Here is a 21711-nt window from a genome sequence, read left to right on the forward strand (position 1 = left end):
CCTTTGAGAACGCCACATGTTTAGATTCTCAGTGATTGATATCAATAAACCACAAGTATGCAAATCTAGGGCAGGTTTGTTTTTTCCAATGACAATTTTGATTAGCCAATCTGATCTTGATTGTATGCTTGATTTTGTTCACTTATGATGGTTACTGGTAATCACAACAAAAATTTGGTGATTAAAGATGGTTGACAGATGATGAACTGAGAGCAAATGTCATTTTTGGAGAAGTTTAGCCGTGCACACTTAAGTGAGGGCACACTGACTTGAGCTGGGGGAACACTGGAATAAAGACGCACTGACTTAATTCGGGAGATGTTTAGCTGGGGGAACACTGGAATAAAGACGCACTGACTTAATTCGGGAGATGTTTAGCTGGGGGAACACTGGAATAAAGACGCACTGACTTAATTCGGGAGATGTTTAGCTGGAGGAACACTGGAATAAAGACGCACTGACTTAATTTGGGAGATGTTTAGCTGGGGGAACACTGGAATAAAGAAGCACTGACCTAATTTGGGAGATGTTTAGCTGGGAGAACACTGGAATAAAGACGCACTGACTTAATTCGGGAGATGTTTAGCTGGGGAACACTGGAATAAAGACGCACTGACTTAATTCGGGAGATGTTTAGCTGGGAGAACACTGGAATAAAGACCCACTGACTTAATTCGGGAGATGTTTAGCTGGGGGAACACTGGAATAAAGACGCACTGACTTAATTCGGGAGATGTTTAGCTGGGGGAACACTGGAATAAAGAAGCACTGACCTAATTTGAGAGATGTTTAGCTGGGAAGACAAAGTGAGAGCACACTGACATAATTTGGAGGATGTTCAGCTGAGCAGACTGAAGTGAAGACATACTGCCTTATTTTGGAAGATGTTTGAGCTTGGAAAACACTGAAGTTGATACTTTGACTGAGATTTCAATGAGGATTTGAGCCAGGATTTTTTCAGACTTTACCACCTAACTAGAGTGTCTGCTAAGTTTGAACGAAATCAGCCCAGCCAAAATAAAATCACAGAAGAGTTAATACGTGAAGACAGAAAATCAGACACATACACACAAAAGTGATTAAAAGGGCAATCCTAGCAGAGTGGTTTAACAACAGATTAAATATCTAAACTCATCTTCACATTAGGGCAGTGTGTCAAAGTATACCAAGAGGGTCACTGACCAGTTATGTCACCTTGATGTAACCATGGCAACAATGACATATTCCTAACTCAACAGGTGTGGCATTCCGCTTAAGATAAGATAAGTTCAGCTCAAATTCACTGAAAACAACCATACATCATGTCTTGACATATTTGCTTTCACCAAGAGTACAAAGTACTTCAATGCTGGCTGGCAACTGGCTTTGCTTTTTAACGAGAATTTACAAGTGTTTACCTTTTCACCACCACATCCTTCTTTTCATCACAAATTCACAAAATAGTTTAATTTATACTCTTCGAAAGACTGGGGCAAAAATAGCCAAATTTTTTGAGTAAATATTGTTAATTGACTCAAATTTCTCCGTTGGAACCAGAATTAGGTTTTATTTCCAAAAATATTGAGAACAAGCCATGCATGGCACAGTCCCTGTTAGTTATCAAATTTAAGATATATAGTTATGTTTATAGTATTATAGCTGGAATATAACCATGTCAGGAATATGATTTTTTTAACATTAAAATGATTGACATTTGTATCTGATCGTCAAACAAGTACTTGTCCATATTGAGAGATATTGCTCTGGAACAGCATTCAAAATCAGCTATAATTTGTTGCGTGATACAGTCTTTTTACACAAGGCGCTCATAGTTGCTATTTGAATTTCTCAATGCATACAAATTATTCTTCAAAAAAACTTGTATTGTACATAATATTTGGAGAAACAGAAGTACACAATTCTTGAAGTCGTAATTTTGTCAGCAAAGCTCCATTGCTTCACCATTCATAGTGACGTATGTATGAAATTTACACTAGCCAGTCGATGGAAGATCAAATCATAGCAAATTATACGTTATCAGTTTTAAATTGGAATTATGAATTTATTATATCCATCAAAATTTGCATTTTTACGTTATTATAGTTTGATGCAAAATGCAGGTTGCTATGAAATATGGAATGGTTCAAAACACTCAATTGGGGAATGAGTTGACCTGCCATGATCTTTGACTCGATAGGTCGAGAATGTTCCATGTTAGTTACTAGTATCTAATATATTTTACTGATTTTTACTAAAATTTGTCATATTTAATTTTGTATTAAAAAACAGTTTTTCAAAACTAATTATTTAAAGGTAGTTAAAATTTTAGAGTTTTTACGGTATGCATATTAGATTACAGAGAACACGATATACTTGTTAAAGTTCTATGCTTGGATGACACGTTACATACAGGACATCTCAGAAATATTTTATCTTTCCAACCTAGTGACGCACGCAGATTCTATGACCCCTTTATCAGCTTTCAAATACTCGGTGCACGTTGTATTTCAGCCTGTTCAACAAGATCTGAAACTTCATGTTCAAGCTGTACATGGAGGAAATTTAAGCAAATTTAACATGTAGTTTCCATGATTACGAAAAATACTTTGCAGAAACGTCAGTGTGTCAACTATGCAGCAAAGTCATTATGTACGTTAATGTAATTCTCCATGGTTGTGCAGTGTTCTCGTTACATTCGGCCAAGTTTTATATTTTGTTTTATATTATTTCTCCCACGAGACAAACTACATATCACAAAAATGTGAATACAAGTGACAATACATAAATGGAGAATAAACATCAATGAAACAACTTTTGATGCTATTTCACGTGCTAAACATATATTTAAGGAAACTATCTCCATTATAGAGGAACAAAATACAAAATTTCTTTGTCTAGTTGCATATGGATGTGTAATTGTCTCCTACTTTCTTAACTAATGGCATTGTGCCACGAAGAGTTGACAAGCTATATAAACTGTTCTCTGTTACAGACAATTTGTCCCCAGTTAACTTTGTTTAGGTTGCCAACGAGCACCTTAGATATATTTTTTAATCACCATTGATTAAATTTAATTGCCATGGCAACTGAAATGATTACAACCTAGAGGAATGTACTGAGACTGTACAGGTAGTGTAAGCAGGTAAATTTTTTGCTGCAAACATATGAACAAATTAGTTTTCAACTTTTATGACAGCGAGGCCAAGAAAAAAAATTATTTGGTTCCTATGACCTAACCTACTGCCTAGCCCATATTTTTTGGCCATATTTGAGAAAATGTAACAAAATTTTGCTAGCCTTTGAATAAGAACAAAAAATCGAAACTTTGCAAAAATGGATAATGTTAACAACTTTAAACATGATTCATAACACTCTTTTTGGTAAAATATGAAAAAAACAACCATGAAAAAATATTTGTATATTAGAGCATGTTATAGGAACCACAACATTGTTTTTTTTATTTAGCCTGGAGTCAAAATTGAGTAAAATTCGCAGATACTTGTACAGTACAGTTAAGGTGTAACTTACAAACTGGATTTCAGCTAGCATTGCCTTTTCACAGAATTTAGTATCATTGTCAACAATAATTACTCTTTGTAGTATTTTCCTACGTTACTATTACGAGGCACAATTTAGATATGTGGCAGATTTTAAAGCAAGCTGTACTATTTTTATCCCAATAAGACGTCAGAATTTACCAAGCGATGGATTTTTCACCCACAAACAGGAAACATGAGAGGGGATTAGACAGTCGCGAGACAGATTAGTTTTACCTTACTTACAAACAAAAATGTATACCAAGATGCGCCATCAGATTTTGTGTTATCACGTGTGGTGGAAATACAAACAAAGTAGAACTGCTTGATGTCAAATAAGTTTTTTCTGTGTCACTGATGTGGAAAATAGGAGGGATATTGAAAATACAAATTGCACTTAGCCCGTATTAAGCAGGAATGTTATGCAAAACAGGAATGTAATGTAAAGCTAATGTAAAGAGAAGAATCATCAAAAGTCGCCACATACAAATATTGCAATTGTGTATCTTGGATGAGACGATATAAGAATCCCTATAAAAACTACAACAGGGCTTGAACAAAACTTAACAATTCAGGGATTGCGTTAACCCCATATTTTGCTTCCCGGACTCCAATTATTGAAGAGGGACCCAGTTTTTCAGGCAAGCTGGGGTCCAATCTCTGATAAAGTTATCCAGGGTCAAATTTCAATTTCTTAAAATTTTGTAAGTGAGACTCATCTTGCCGAGACACTAGCGCAAACGCTGCTAAATAGCTTAGCTTATTAACTACTGCCAGCGCTTGACAGTAAGTGTACTCCCCTATTGCCAGGGCCAAGTAAAAATGCCATTCGGACAAATGAACAGTAATTCACTTGCCTCAACAGATTACAGTAAACATATACTGTAAAACATGTTGAAAAAAGCGACATGCAATTTTAGCAAATTGTGGTAAAATGATGTAATAGCGAAATGTTAATTTAGCAAATCTCTCTTGTCATTGTTGATTTCCCGTTTTCACAATACTTGTCTGTCGCTTGCCAAAACAAATTCGCAGTAATCACCTCCATAAAAACAAAGAAAACCTGTAATTAGGAAGCGTCCCAGATTTTATGCTCCAGATTACTGTATACAAATCCCCAAGCCTTGGCCATTTTGAATTTATAATTAGCGACATCTTGAATTAGCGAATCAGTTCTCTCGCTAAATTCGCTAAAAAGACATGCTCACGAAAAAGACATGTCTTAGGAAACTTTTGCATTTTGGACAAGTGATTTTAAAAGTTAATGTCAATCGCTGGCTTACATATCTGAATTGTGCACAGTAATCTATCTAAATATGTCTCATATTTGTATCATATGTAAATACTAAATGCAGAAACGTCAGTGTGTCAACTACGCAGCAAAGTCATTATGTACGTTAATGTAATTCTCCATGGTTGTGCAGTGTTCTCGTTACATTCGGCCAAGTTTTATATTTTGTTTTATATTATTTCTCCCACGAGACAAACTACATATCACAAAAATGTGAATACAAGTGACAATACATAAATGTAGAATAAACATCAATGAAACAACTTTTGATGCTATTTCACGTGCTAAACATATACTGTATAATACTTTATTTTCGCTTGGAATTTATTTTCGCTATTTTCGCTGAAGGGATGATTCTGTGAAAATAAAATCCAGCGAATATACTTTTTTCCCTATATTTCACATTAAACTCATGAAAAATCAGTGAAAATTAATTCCAACGAAAATAAAGTATTCCACAGTATTTAAGGAAACTATCTCCATTATAGGGGAACAAAATACAAAATTTCTTTGTCTAGTTGCATATGGATGTGTAATTGTCTCCTACTTTCTTAACTAATGGAATTGTGCCACGAAGAGTTGACAAGCTATATAAACTGTTCTCTGTTACAGACAATTTGTCCCCAGTTAACTTTGTTTAGGTTGCCAACGAGCACCTTAGATATATTTTTTAATCACCATTGATTAAATTTAATTGCCATGGCAACTGAAATGATTACAACCTAGAGAAATGTACTGAGACTGTACAGGTAGTGTAAGCAGGTAAATTTTTTGCTGCAAACATATGAACAAATTAGTTTTCAACTTTTATGACAGCGAGGCCAAGAAAAAAAATTATTTGGTTCCTATGACCTAACCTACTGCCTAGCCCATATTTTTTGGCCATATTTGAGAAAATGTAACAAAATTTTGCTAGCCTTTGAATAAGAACAAAAAATCGAAACTTTGCAAAAATGGATAATGTTAACAACCTTAAACATGATTCATAACACTCTTTTTGGTAAAATATGAAAAAAACAACCATGAAAAAATATTTGTATATTAAAGCATGTTATAGGAACCACAACATTGTTTTTTTATTTAGCCTGGAGTCAAAATTGAGTAAAATTCGCAGATACTTGTACAGTACAGTTAAGGTGTAACTTACAAACTGGATTTCAGCTAGCATTGCCTTTTCACAGAATTTAGTATCATTGTCAACAATAATTATTCTTTGTAGTATTTTCCTACGTTACTATTACGAGGCACAATTTAGATATGTCGCAGATTTTAAAGCAAGCTGTACTATTTTTATCCCAATAAGACGTCAGAATTTACCAAGCGATGGATTTTTCACCCACAAACAGGAAACATGAGAGGGGATTAGACAGTCGCGAGACAGATTAGTTTTACCTTACTTACAAACAAAAATGTATACCAAGATGCGCCATCAGATTTTGTGTTATCACGTGTGGTGGAAATACAAACAAAGTAGAACTGCTTGATGTCAAATAAGTTTTTTCTGTGTCACTGATGTGGAAAATAGGAGGGATATTGAAAATACAAATTGCACTTAGCCCGTATTAAGCAGGAATGTTATGCAAAACAGGAATGTAATGTAAAGCTAATGTAAAGAGAAGAATCATCAAAAGTCGCCACATACAAATATTGCAATTGTGTATCTTGGATGAGACGATATAAGAATCCCTATAAAAACTACAACAGGGCTTGAACAAAACTTAACAATTCAGGGATTGCGTTAACCCCATATTTTGCTTCCCGGACTCCAATTATTGAAGAGGGACCCAGTTTTTCAGGCAAGCTGGGGTCCAATGTCTGATAAAGTTATCCAGGGTCAAATTTCAATTTCTTAAAATTTTGTAAGTGAGACTCATCTTGCCGAGACACTAGCGCAAACGCTGCTAAATAGCTTAGCTTATTAACTACTACCAGGGCTTGACAGTAAGTGTACTCCCCTATTGCCAGGGCCAAGTATAAATGCCATTCGGACAAATGAACAGTAATTCACTTGCCTCAACAGATTACAGTAAACATATACTGTAAAACATGTTGAAAAAAGCGACATGCAATTTTAGCAAATTGTGGTAAAATGATGTAATAGCGAAATGTTAATTTAGCAAATCTCTCTTGTCATTGTTGATTTCCCGTTTTCACAATACTTGTCTGTCGCTTGCCAAAACAAATTCGCAGTAATCACCTCCATAAAAACAAAGAAAACCTGTAATTAGGAAGCGTCCCAGATTTTATGCTCCAGATTACTGTATACAAATCCCCAAGCCTTGGCCATTTTGAATTTATAATTAGCGACATCTTGAATTAGCGAATCAGTTCTCTCGCTAAATTCACTAAAAAGACATGCTCACGAAAAAGACATGTCTTAGGAAACTTTTGCATTTTGGACAAGTGATTTTAAAAGTTAGTGTCAATCGCTGGCTTACATATCTGAATTGTGCACAGTAATCTATCTAAATATGTCTCATATTTGTATCATATGTAAATACTATGTAAATACTTGCTTTAAAACTTATAAGCTTTTATTGACTGCAATCCTCGGGGGCGGAGCTATGTCACAAGAAGTTCCACGTTGCTAAGACGCGCACCACCGTACCACGTATTTCTATGGGCTTTGTGCGCGCTGCTGTGGAACGCCGGTGGAGCCGGTGAAAATTCGAGAAAACAACACAAACTCAACTTTGAAGTAATCCTGAACAACCAAATTTATATATGTTACACACGTAGGGCTAATATTGTTACACTGTTCAGGGGTGTCTCAACAATCATCCGTTTTGTGCAAGTTTTTTGCCTTTGTTTTCACTTGCCAGGGTTGCCAGGCGGTGAAAATGCCCGGATGTCCGCCCTCGAGGATAAACAACTAATATGTATATAGGATAAGGGGTTTTTCTAGAAAAAAAACTGCAAGAGGGAGCATTGCAATTCAGCGATGTCACCAAGTGGGAGTTTTTGATAATTCGAAGTTAAAAATGGAGCATTCTATGGCTACCTTGGGGCAAAAATTACTATCAGAGGTCACAGTTGAAGACTGTGGCCACATGTGATCCCTGGTCAATCAGTTTATGGTTGCCAAAGGATCTGCTCCCCAGGGTAAGGGGTGCATGGCCATGGCATGAGGGCACTGCGCCCATGTTCCCTGCAGGATGACTTATTTTAACCAAAGACACCAATATCATTCATGCATATGCATTTACTAGAAAAAATATTGTGGTACTTCCCTTGATATAAACCCATCAGTTGATATAAACCCATCCCTAGATATAAACCCATCCCTAGATATAAACCCATCCCTAGATATAAACCCATCCCTTGATATAAACCCATCCCTTGATATAAACCCATCCCTTGATATAAACCCATCCCTAGATATAAACCTATCCCTTGATATAAACCTATCCCTTGATATAAACCTATCCCTTGATATAAACCCATCCCTTGATATAAACCTATCCCTAGATATAAACCTATCCCTAGATATAAACCTATCCCTAGATATAAACCTATCCCTAGATATAAACCTATCCCTTGATATAAGCCCATCCCTTGTTTTTTTTACTTTTACCGAGTGCAGGGCATCCCTGGTTATATGCTTGGAGTTTTTTACTGGGCGTCGAAAGCAAGTTTAATCTTGAAAATAATGTGTGTAAAAAGTGTGTTTTATTGCATGAAAATCATGGTTTGTATGTTTGTCCTTTACTGTCTCCAATGTTGAGAGACCCCTGGGTTTATGACAGGGGAAGTACAGTGGTTTGACCAGGGAGCTTAAAAATAAAGGGTGACCTTTGACCTATTCATTATTGTGTATTTGGTTCACATACAGTATATAAGTATTCAATTTCCACTGGTAAGAATTTTCATGATTTCAGAACATAAGACGAAATTTGGGAAAGTAACTGAGACTCTTACTGCTACAAAAATTTGGGTTCACAAAACTACAGGGAACAGGGGCGCAGCGTTCTGATACTTGCAACTGGCACCCTCCTATCGAATTGCCGATTAAACTTTAATTCATAAACATAAATATATTTCTAGAGCCGCGCTCTTCTGTGCTGCTGTACAACATGAATCTTTCTCAAATATATTTTTCTCTGTGAAAACTTCCCAGCAAGGCAGCAACACAAGCTGACAATGTGTCTGGACACTAAAATCACTCCAACAATATTTCAAAGACGATAGATACACGGTTAAAATGGCACAGAAACCTTCCGATATGGCGTTTCCAGGTCTATCGCCTATGTGTGCTCCCTCCTGTTCATTTTTTCTAGAAAAAACCCTGAAACAAGTCGAGTAAACTAACGAACACCAGCAGGTAGTTTTGAACTGGAACTTGTAATTTGATAACTCTGAATAATAATTTTGCCAGCTTTATAATTGTCATCAAAACCAAGCATACAACAAGATAAAAATAAAAACAAAATTTAGAGCATAATTGACCAGCAGTTTTCAAGCTAGAAGTATTTCCAGGTAAAAATAACAGCAAGTACAGTTCCCTTTTCAGCTAAAAATACGCGTCACAATTTTTTTTTTCTAAAACATACCACATGCCTTCCTACATATGGCAATTGTAACATCACGGACACTGTCAACACATACCTGCATGAAATGGCAATTCTGTGTATGGTCACATGATCTAGATCTCACAAAATAACCATGTCAAAATTTCATGTACTGAAAATGACGAAACTTGCTATAACTCTGCAAAAAGCCAACTAATTTTTATATTTATATTTCTGTTCTTGTTTTGAGATTTAAAAAAAAAAGCTAACACTGTGTGTTGTATCGTTCTTTGTTAGTTGTCAGCAAATTAATACTATTTTCACCTCCTAAGTCCCACTCTCCTTTTGAAACATCTGTTGGTGGCAATCAGTGAGATGAAGGGTGAACATGTGTTATACAATAGAATAATCTAGTCTAAACAGAAGATGAAAGTGAGATTAATTCAGTTCACTTTCTTTTCTTTTTATTTAGCTCAATGGTTTGACCATACATGTATGTAGCAGGGGTTTTTCTGGAAAAAAAAAAAACTGCAAGAGGGAGCACTGCAATTCCCACCAAGAGTAGACAGACATGAGAGCAGCAAGCTTTTAAAAACTGGTAACCAGCAGGCTTTCAAGAAATTTTGATTTGTAGCCCTGTATATGCACCCGAGTTATTAAAGTTGCACTATACAAACATTTATTTATTAGTTTCCTGGCACTATTATGTAAAATATATCTTTGATTGTCAGAATTGGAGTGAATAAAGAAACTTTAACAATAAATATTTAAATTTCAACATTTTCCAGCATGTGCAAGCGACGATTGGTTCATTTGACGTGTGATCAACTTTTCTTTAGTAACCAACATTCTATTTTTTTTAAAATAGTACAGCAGGGGTTTTCTAGAAAAAAAACTGCAAGAGGGAACACTGCAATTCAGCGACGCCACCAAGTGGAGGGGATAGAGCCAGGGTGTGGAGTTTTTGATAATTCTAAGTTAAAATGGAACATTCTATGGCTTTCTTGGGGCCAAAATTACTATCAGACAGGTCACAGTTGAAGACTGTGGCCACATGTGATCCCTGGTCAATCAGAATTTTATGGTTGCGCTGCGCCCCTGTTCCCTTGTTTAAAAAAATCCTTGGTACAGGCTGTAGAAATTCAAATCCTGGCAAATCCTCATTATTCTTTCCCACTGACCTAAAATTCTGGCCAACAAATAAGCGTCTATTTGACGCCTATTTATTTTTTTCATGTTTTTATAATCATTACTAGGCAATAATCAACAATTGTGAAACGCAACATGACTGGATTGTGCTAGCGCGATCATTTGCTACTAAGCAATGCAGTTGGGTTCGTTTTTATTTGAAACTTCTTTTAGAATACACTTTCATTACTAATAAATTGAAACAAAATAATTGTATTTGGTTCGCGAGGTTGGTTAATGTGATGTCTACTTTTTAATCCAGCAAGAACAAAATGTATAAAATTTTAGATTAGCTTCTGCAATTAGTTTCTTTCGTTTTGGGTGGTCCAACTACCGGCATTGAAAATCGGGCGTAGGTGGATTTTTCAATGAAAATAGAAGCCCCCTAAAAATATTTAGGGCCAAATAAGGGCCCACCAGCCATGAAACCGCCCTGGGCGATTTTTCGGATGAGCGAATTTATGGCAAAATAGGGATTCAGTGCAAATATAATCCAGGAAATGTATATTTTTCTTATATTTTACATTCAACTCATCAAAAATCAGTGAGAATAAACTCTATAAAAACATTCAAGAAATTTTTTCAACAAAAAATTAATTCAAGCTAAAATAAAATATTTTACAATAATAGGTATTAGTGAGTTGGCCTACAAAATGCAGAAATTTCATGTGGATTTTCAGATTTAAAAATAGGACTTTTCATTTAAAAGCGCAATGAATTCTGTTAATTTAAATAATTTATTGATATGAACTAACAATTAATGTCAGTCCAAAATTTTTGTTTTAAAAGTGTTACAGGATTTATGACTTTGACATTGGTCATCAACTTTAATTATATTAATACCATATTAAATTTATAAATAAAAGTGAAAAATCAATAATTTCACACGTTTTTGATCAATATTTTGAGCAAAAGGCAGGGACAATATTTTATTATCTAAAGTTTAGTAGCTGAATGCATTAAAAATGAATAAAACTATTATAAAGGTCAATGAAATCAGATTATCTGTTCCAAAGAAGGCAAACTATAATACCAAAAAAAAACACAGTCAAATAAACATTTCGGTGAATGAATAGCAGAGATGAGCGAATTAAAAAAAATTGTTTTGTTTTTGTGAGTATTCTCTCCTCCACACTAAATTCAGCTGTTATGTAAACAAATGTCACTGATTTTGTTTAAAAGCATACCATATTAACAATGAATTTAATTCCCATAATAAAAGGTGAACTGATTCCATTGTGTGCATACATCAATAACTATCTGAACAATATCAATACATCGCCTGTTTGAAGTCTAATATGTCGTTACTATTTGACGCAATTGTGTCTACTTCCGGTAATTTACGATATTTCACAAGTAGTGTACTAAATTTTGATCGTTTTACATGTGCACACAATATCAGCTAACATAAACAAAGCGACAGCGTTAAGTTCCATGCTCTCTCCATCTTTTCTAATGACCTCTCGTTTTTCAAGGTCATTCGGTGGTTTTCCCCCCAACAAAAACATGGAGCTTGTCCAGCGAGAAAACATTCTATTGACAGTGTTACATGGAAACTAAAATATAACTAAGTTATTTTTTTATATGATGGATAAAAGGGCAGCAAACGGGACACATTTGACGGTGGTGCAGTCTTAGTTGCGAGAACTGTACAACTACACTGTGATGAAACGACAACATTTTTCGTTCAAGTTCTAACGCATAAAACAAGTGCAAATAAAACGCAAACAGCAAAACATGACTGCAAGTACAACTATCGTAACGCAATAAACAGAAATTATAGATTTACCTGAATAAACTATCGGAAGAATTGTTATCAAAGTGACTTTTAAAAGGTAGTCCAACATCATGACAGCAATGTTTTCAACAACTGAAGTTCAAAGCAAAAACACGCCAACATTTAACGTTCGTTCCTCAAGTTCACACCATTTGAAGTCGTCTCCGGGCCTTGATAGCAAAATACGCCAACCAGGAAACAGTTTGTCAACTTATTCTTCTAGCTGCATCAGATAAATTAAAGAATCCTTGTATTTTAGGCATTCACTTTGCGATAAAAAAAAGTGCCAAACTTCAAGCGCGTTTTCTATTAGGCCATTATTCCAAAAATGGCTGCCTTTATTTTTACTCGACTTGCCCGGATGTAACCTCTGAACGATGACCTGAGAGTCCCTGCCTCTGATTGGCTTATTTTTACTTAACGCTAAGCTCCACTAAGGGATTTCTTATACAGTATTATGTCACGCACAGTTTTGCACTAGTAGTTTCTCGATATACATTTTTTTGTGGATTTCTTATGCGGTTTTATTACTCCCTCCTGCGCTAAATGCACACGTAGCCCGGCTTGACGCCGCTATAAATTAGCCAATCAAACGCGGTGTTGTAAAATGGCCGTGATCGCTGGAATGATGGACAGCTTAGATTTGTATCAATTTGGGCTGTCGTCGCAACTGAGCTTCCTCCCCATGAACTTGGATGCTCTTTGTAGGTTTATTGCTGGTTTCCCTTACAGGAAACTGAATAATCGCCAAAATGAATCGTCAGTGTAACACACCCATGTATATTCGAACATGTCGCTAGCCCTGTGGCGTTGTTGGGCTACATGGAAGCGAACATGTTCACTGGACGCTGTCTGCTGGAATCTGGGGTCCGGGATCGCGCATCGTGCAATCGAATTAAATAGATCGGCAGCACATGTTGCAAGTTCACTATTCTTTGCACTGTGTCGCCCCGCCCAGCGGTGATTTGTAACCACATCGCAGCGTGTTTACGAGAGAGCTTTCCAAGGCCATGGGAGACACTTCACATGCAGCGTATAATATCTGACATTGTTGCGGAATATCCGAGTAATTTATGATGTAAATATATCGTATTTAATTTAATTTAAGTTTCAAACATGTGTGTTTTTGAAAAATCAACTTAAACTGTAAAGTAACTCATTAAACATACATTTATAGTAATTTATCTGACCCATTTTTTTTAATGTTATCACATGAAACAGTTGTTCATCTTTGAGTCAACCCAAATAAATATAAATATCTAGAATTCGTACAAATTTAAGTATGTAACCTTTGTAAAATTAGTTTGAACTTCTGGGGAACGTGAATGATTTGAGGGTATAAATTTAATAATATATATATTATTGTTTCATCTATTTTATTTTAATTGTTTCATATATTTTATTTAATTATATTTATTTCATTGCCGGTAAAATCGCAGGCTTTCACGGTTACCAAAACTTGAAATATAAAAAAATATGGCAAACTATTTTTTTTTTAAATTTTCTCAAAATTACTAGTAAATTTCTACTTTTATTTTTAAAACCTAACGTTTGAGTCGTTACAGACGCCTTGCTCGAGTGACAATATAAACCCATTTATAGATAGTATTGGCAGAAAAGATGAATCTTTAAAATGGGTCACATTTTAAAAATCTAAAAAAAAGTTGATATTTATGCAAAATTATTACAAACATTCATTTACGCATGACGCAATTTTCATTCTAAAAGCAGCGCTTTTCGACTTTTCATACCATTTACCTAGACCAGCCGGATCGATTTTTTCAATTGGGGACAGACCCGACAGGAGGGGGTTACAATGGAACCCTATTTTATGTACGAAACTTTGGAAAAATATATTTTTAACAATTTATTTAACACCGAAAGGCTACTTCTCCCGATATCCTTTTTTTCTGAAAATAGGACAAAGATAACTTTTAAAATGAGGTTTTTTTTCGTAATAATTCTCCGTCGAAATTAACATGGAAAATGATTGTAATGCGTTTTCATCACTATAACAACTCTTAAATGCAATTCAAGATATTGATAGAGCCAAATTTGTTTTGAAAAACAATATACACTGTAGAAATGCTATACATTGCACCATTGCATCATGGGATAGTATTGTTCTCGCTGTTATCGAAAATATATATTGTTCCCTCATTGTCTTTTTAACAACCCCGCCCTTCACACGTTAACACTTCAGCAACTACTCTTTACTTTTTTTCATACCAAAATTGTTCTGGTAACTTTGTTTTTTAATTTTTCTTCCAGTTAAGCTAAAATATACAAACACAATGGACCTTTCTATTTAGAAGTCACGTGACTTAATTCATGTTGATATTAGTGTGACCTTTGTTATGGTCTGTTACAATGGCTTCCTTTACATAAATATACTGTAATCTGATTAAAATCTGATCTAGGTATAATGCTCCAATTTTGTTTTAATTTTGTATGACCCTTTATATAATACTTGTTTTTGTTTGTATGTGTCCATTTTTTGGTTTTATTTGCTTTTAATGAGGTTCGGCAAGGGATATTTTCGTAAGCTGTAAATCAATTGTTTTTACTTTCGTAATAATGTAATTTAAATAAATAAAAAAAAACGTAAATTCGTAGACATGGGCAACAGGGCAAGGTGTAAAATAAATGTAATTTGCCATTTTATTCATCCGCTATTTGTACAAAGATCTTATTTTTTGTATGCATATAAAGCATTTACCACATTAAATCTCGTAATTCGTATACAATTTCCAATTTTGATTTTTGACACAAATTATCAAATATATTATAAAAATGAAAAATGTAATTGGAAAGTTGCTTTACCTGTAAAGTGTAAACAAATATTTTTTTGCTGTTTTTATTCCTTGTAACCTGTACCAGCTATGCCCTCGTTAATCAGTTCTTAGAGACTGAGACACGATTTTCGACAAAATTGCCACATACAATCAAAAATACATTCCATATATGGACTGATTTCATTTATACATTCCATATATGGACTGATTTCATTTATATATTCCATATATGGATTGATTTCATTTATATATTCCATATATGGACTGATTTCATTTATATATTCCATATATGGACTGCTTTCATTTATTCCCACCTAAAATTATAACATACATCGTGTCGTGCAATATGTTCAATAATGTACGCTAAGTAAATATACGTTTCATACTTAAATTCCGATTCTTATTTACTTATTGTTTATTTGTGTTGCCTGGTTTACCCCATCTTGAATTTTCAAGGTGAATGTTCCGGCGAAGCACTCCACTATCACCTTGAAGTATTTCATTAGGACTACGTGTATGTGACAATGCCCTCACAGTTTAGAATCAGTTTACCAACAGCCAATCATATTGCTTCTTTCTTCAACGCGCTTGGCCAAGCTATCAAAATCTTCGAGGCGGAACTAATTCACGAGACGCTCAACGTTGCTATTTAAGACGCGCACCACTCTACATTGTATTTATATGGGCTCTGTGCGAGCTGCCGGGTGAGCTGCTGTGAAACACCGGTCGAAAAGCCGGTGAAAATAGCTAAAATCGAGAAAACTGCACAAACTTTGAAGACATCCTAAACCACCAAATTTAAATATGTTGCATATGTAGGGGTAATCTTGTTACACTGTTCAGGGGGGTGTCAACAACCATCCCAAAATACCGTTTTCCGAAAATTTGTTGTCGGGTGTGTTTAAACCGAAGAACGAAAAACAAAGAACGAAGACAGAATATTCATACTGTTTAATCATAACAGTTTAATACATTTACATGCACTCATCGTTCATGCTGTTTAATCATAACATATACATTCTTCGTTCTTCGGTTTAAGCACACCCTTTGTTTTCACCATGATGGTTGCCAGGCGGTGAAAATGCCTGACCCGAGAATAAATGTCGCTGCACACAGTGGTAGCTGTGTTGGCTTAGACGTCGAGGCGCTTTCTGGCAGTCATTGTAACAAAGCTTTCTATTGGTCGGTAAATTTTCTATCGCGCAACCACGTGACATACACGGTTGTGAATAGATTTACCGCACGGTGTTGTAGAGGGAGGAATGTCCGAACGGAACAACACCGTGCAGGCGGACGATGGGTTTACCCTTTTTAGAATGAATAATGTAATTCATAAAATTAATTGCAAGAATATCACGACTGAGAGATGTCATATTATGTTCATTATTTCAAGTTTACTACTTCACAGTCCCTGCATGTGATAGAGGTGAATACTTGAAGAAAACCGGGTGAATACCGAATACCGAATACCGAATACCCGAAACACTTGGAATCAGCCTGAGCTACTTAGTTTGAAGGGGGCAAAAAATGCATTTTACGTTTTCACAGGAAATAAAATGCAAAGTTTCATTTACAGTAAAAAAAGTGAGTTTTTATACTTTACAAATGAAGCAAATTCCCAATTATATTTTTATAATACTTGATAATTTGTGTTTAAGAATCGAAATTTGAAATTGCACACGAATTACGGCATTTAATGAGGAAAATGCTTTATACACTTACAAATTACGGACGAATAAAATAGCTGATTACATTTTACAACTTTCCCATGCCTACGAATTGCCACCTGATTCACGCGTTCAAATCCTACCCAGAATGCAACCCTGTCATAAACATCATAATCTGTACAAACACAAATGTCACAACACAGTGGAGATGTATACAACGCGTGTAAAATACATTGTTTATTTACATGAAATTCGAACCCGCGCTGCGCGACGACCACCGCGCTTTAAACCATCAATATTAAATCGGATATATCCAAGGATTTTTTGTTTAGTTTTTATAACACTTGACAGTCACGGTGCGATATGAATTTAAATCTTCAATATTACTGTAAAATCATTTATTTTCAGTGACATTTATTTTCACTACTTTGATTTTTGAGCATATTCACTGTGTTTTAATTTCACGAATTTGTCAAGGAAACAATGAGTTTTATTGTTTTGTTTTTCATATCCACGTAGATTTAATTTTAATTCATCGGATTTTACGAAAATCCGGATATCAGCGAAAAAAAGGGGAATTAATGCATTTTACAGTAATCATTCAAGTTATTTTACGTAGTTCAGATTTTGGTAAAAAGCCATTAATTGGTCACGTGTTACTCATGCATTAGGGTTTTATAGGAGTATGTAAGATTTTGTAGAGAAGCGAGCATTGAGACGTTACCTTGGTGACCGTTTTGACGGATGAAGCTAGGCCATCTGTAATTAACTACTAGTAATGTGTATTAGGGGGGGTCGAACCTGATATCTCTACAGTGTTTTATCGTCCATGCGAGTCGAAGTTCTCTACACCATACGTACTAAATAACATATCGAACAAATCGTCAATAAAAACAACATATCACTGTAAAGAAATAGAGGGTGAATTACATCATTTACTAGAATGTAAACTGTACACAGAACATAGAGATATGTATATATATATATATACATATAATATTCTTAAAGAAATTAACAGTGATTACCAAAACTTAAACAAAAAAGAACAATTTAAACTTGTACTACAGTCACCAAATACAAACCATCTTATCACTCTCTGCAAATATTTAGTTAAATATAAACAAGACTAATTCTTTTATTTTGTCATGTTCTTTTATATTTTATACATATTCTGTGATGCATACAGATATACTTACATGTCACAGTATTTTAATATTCCTTATATTATAAATAATAGTCTGTACTATTCTTGTCATTCATCAATTTTGCGTTCTTTTTTAAATCATTTTTTACATTTCATGAACTTTTAGTATTTACTTTATTAATCTGCAAACCTAAAAAGAAATGTTAACTCGTTCTTTACGGCATTGATAAAGCATTATTCTATTCTATTCTATTCTATCATAAGAAAGACAACATTGACTTTCAACGTCGGAAACTGTACCGTGTCTTTATTCAATTTCAATGAAAGTGCGACATCTTTTAACTGCAATCTTCGCAATGCATTGTGTGGGTGTGTCATGAAAATAAGACATATTGTGGACACGTGTTCTAACATCGTCTGTTGACCTCCTCATCACCCCACGTTTTGAAGTGTTCCATAAATTATTGAGTACCCGACGGTTAGCACGAGCATCGTGACAGTCGTGCAAACAACTTGTGACGTCACACGTACGTCACTTTGCACGGCATGCCCGAATTCCATCCTCTTTATCACGTGAGTGTCATTTTAACCAAAATATCGATTTCGAAAGAAAAAAAGTGGCCAGAAATCATACTTTTATTTTGAGTGTAAAGCATAGGCACGAGATTGGATCAAGAACTGAGTGTGCTACTTTGGTGGGCGTGGCGATGATAGATGGCACAGACGCCATCACTGAACAGCCATATGCATTACTACGCTAAAACGATTACACAGGTATTCACTAGATTACAGCGAACTTTTATCATCTTTTGTAAATGTACACCTGAAAACAAATGTATTCATTCAGATTATTCTTTACATAAAATAATAGACCTCTAGCTGCGAGTTTTAAATGACAACATAGATTTCGCAAGACTCAAAACGTAAACACAAGAAATGTCGAGCCAAGCATATTTTAAAGAGCGCTGATTGGCCAGTGATGACGTAGAACCTTGGCCTATATTTAGAAACCACAAAAACGTTGGTTGGTCCATTTCAGGTGACGCCCACTTTTACTTGGATCTGATTGGATGATAATGACGTCATGTCTAAATTGGAATCAAGAGTTGCACAATAAGTAGGCGAGTGTTGCAACAGCCAATTTTACCGATTTACAACTGCGACAATCTAGAGAGAGAAGGCAGGCGATATAGGAGCTGTCCGGTTGGACTTACTAAGGTATGATACATATATAAATCGAAAATGGCATTCCAGAAATGGTAATTTAGTTAAAATGCAGTTATTTTGCCGCGTTATACGACCATCCGTGTAAAAAAAGTTGATCGGTTACTATGATATATCGGCGATACTGTAAACAAGTGACGTGCATACGTCGTTTCAGAGTCGGAATCTCTTTTTAGCTGTCATGATATTTTAGCAAATCCGCAGTTTCGCTAATTACCGGAAATTATATTCTCACGATTCGATTGATAGCACATTAGCTAAATTGAGATTCTGTTAATTCGTGACTTTGTAAAATTTTCTGAAATGACATGAAACTATTCCAAAGCGTGCAGTATTGCCTCTAGAGGGACTGTGGTTGACGTAGCTGCAGTTCTGTAGCTCGCTTGGTTTCGCTGTCGGTTATTTTGTTCGTCGTAGTTAACCGACAGCGAAACCAAGCGAGCTACAGACCGGGGCTACAGAACTGCAGCTATGGTTGACGCCGCATTTTAGCTTGAGCAACTAAGTGTATTCTCTGCTGATTTGTGTGTCGTCTCTCAGTGGCCCACATAGTGCTCGGTCACACGAGAGAACAATGGCATAGCCGACAACATTGGCAGGAAAAACTGTCAAAACTTCAACGGCTACGAAATCTTCGAGTCAAATTGTCTCCTATATGTCACCAATCCACCGTGATAGATATATGATCCCATTGTTCAGAGGTGGGCGGGGCCCGTATCGAACAAAAACACTTGGACTTAGAAACCCCAATAGAAACCCCATTCTTTACCAATCACGAACGATGACCTTTGGTAACTGGGACACAACTGAGGGGATTGTTTTTGATTAAAAATAAGTTGAACTTTACAAATTAAAGTCAATAATTTACTAGAATTAAAAAAACAACCTCAAAACGCTTAAAATTCGATGAAGGCAATTAATATTACATTTATAAAAATACTGATATTCATATAAAGTGAACACAGTAGAACACAATGTTACAATGGATATTAGATATTAATAATTATAAAATATTTTTATTCATGTGGCAGGTGTGGAGCGAGAAACAAGTGTGGAAGGACACCATCTTGGATTGAATCCCGGTAACGGAGTAAATTCTGACAAAATTGAGTACTTGGAAGAAAAGCCTTTTGTAACCATAGCAATGAAATCCACCGACAACATGCTTTCTGTAAGCCTAATGAATGATAACACCTTGGTAACGGAGACAACTCTGGAAGAATTGGTTGACATCCTGGACACACCTCAGTTTCATAGCAGAAGTGACCAGGATGGCCTCAAAGAACGCCTTACGTTGGATCATCAAGCCAAGTGGCCTATTTGACACAGGTAAACATCTCACAATAAAAGAGTACCCCCTAACTCTAATCGTATTCCTACCCTCTGGTGCTTCCCTATATCAGGGGTTTTCCTAGAAAAAAGGGAGCACTGCAATTCAGCGTGCCACCAAGTGGAGGAGATAGGGTGTGGAGTTTTTGATAATTCTAAGTTAAAATGGAGTATTCTATGGCTTCCTTGGGGCGAAAATTACTATCAGAGGTCACAGTTGAAGACTGTGGCCACATGTGATCCCTGGTCATTCAGAATTTTACGGTTGCCAGAGGATCTGCTCCCCAGGGTAAGGGGATTCATGGCCATGGTATGAGGGCGCTGCGCCCCTGTTCCTTTGTTTAAAAAAATCCCTGCTATATAAGTACATGCCCTTACTATAGTTATCTAGAGTGGGCATATAATCACAAATACATAAGTGATTTTCACTGTGAGATCTTGCGTGTGAGGCATGGAGTGAGTGGATGTCTACTGCAAAAAAATCTAATGATTTGGTTTTTATTAACTTCAATTTTATAGTTCAATATCAAATGCCTCACCTCAGAGAGGAATATGAGATATCCTTACTTAAGGGTATCACAATTGATAGATATAACCAAACACTAGTTTCATATTTGTTGAATTTCATGCAATGTTTTGATGTCATCACCCTTGTTCTGTTTTTACTTTCGATTTTATGCATAATGCATAATCTTGTAGTGAAAATAAAAGGCTGGAGGTGAGGGTTTGAGTTAGGGTTAGGAGTAGGGGTACAAAATGAATTCTTTCCCTGCTTTTAGTGGTTATAAGAAATATAACAAAAAATTATTTTATATTTGTTAAAAGACGTTAAGACAATAATTCAGTTGAATTGAATAGAGGTCAACGAGGGTCAAAGGTCATCAGTCTCAGTGAAAATAACCATTTTGTCTTTGTTGTTTTTAGGTGACACCGATCTGTCAGATCTGATACTGACGGAATCGGACATCTTGAAACTGGCCGTTGACCAATCAGAACTGTTCCCTGTATTGAGTGATGTGATGAACAGTGAGGATGGTATATTATCTCCTGGTTTGACCTGTGAGGGCAGTATTCCATCCCCAAGATTTGATGACATTATGGGGGACGTGTTCTTTGATGATTTCACGGACTTGAACAGTTTCATATCGGGGGTGAGTAGAAGTATACCATTCCCTCATGTCAAGAACTGCTCTCCACCCCTTTAATACATAATGGTTTATCCCATAAAACAAGTTTAAACTTTTCTCATTTGTCATCTATAAAAAAAAATATA

At 35.6% G+C, this 21711-nt stretch overlaps 2 protein-coding genes across 3 annotated transcripts in view; one reads left to right on the forward strand and one right to left on the reverse strand.

The window, feature by feature from the left end:
* LOC100378736 (activin receptor type-2A-like) overlaps positions 1–12634 on the reverse strand; it is a 45856-nt gene extending 33222 nt beyond the window's left edge. The window contains exon 1 of the mRNA XM_006821998.3: positions 12292–12634. Within this exon, the coding sequence (XP_006822061.1) occupies positions 12292–12352 (61 nt within the window). The 5' untranslated portion in view covers positions 12353–12634. The remainder of the gene's footprint in view (positions 1–12291) is intronic.
* Positions 12635–18971: 6337 nt separating this feature from the next.
* Positions 18972–21711, forward strand: part of LOC100378438 (uncharacterized) — a 30222-nt gene continuing 27482 nt past the window's right edge. For both annotated transcript variants that reach the window (XM_085494652.1, XM_002739120.4), the window contains exons 1-3: positions 18972–19103; positions 20141–20438; positions 21363–21589. In XM_085494652.1, the coding sequence (XP_085350778.1) occupies positions 20381–20438; positions 21363–21589 (285 nt within the window). In that variant the 5' untranslated portion in view covers positions 18972–19103; positions 20141–20380. The remainder of the gene's footprint in view (positions 19104–20140; positions 20439–21362; positions 21590–21711) is intronic.

This window comes from Saccoglossus kowalevskii, chromosome 20 (assembly GCF_978046115.1).
Source record: "Saccoglossus kowalevskii chromosome 20, keSacKowa6.1, whole genome shotgun sequence".
Taxonomy (NCBI): Eukaryota; Metazoa; Hemichordata; class Enteropneusta; family Harrimaniidae; genus Saccoglossus; species Saccoglossus kowalevskii.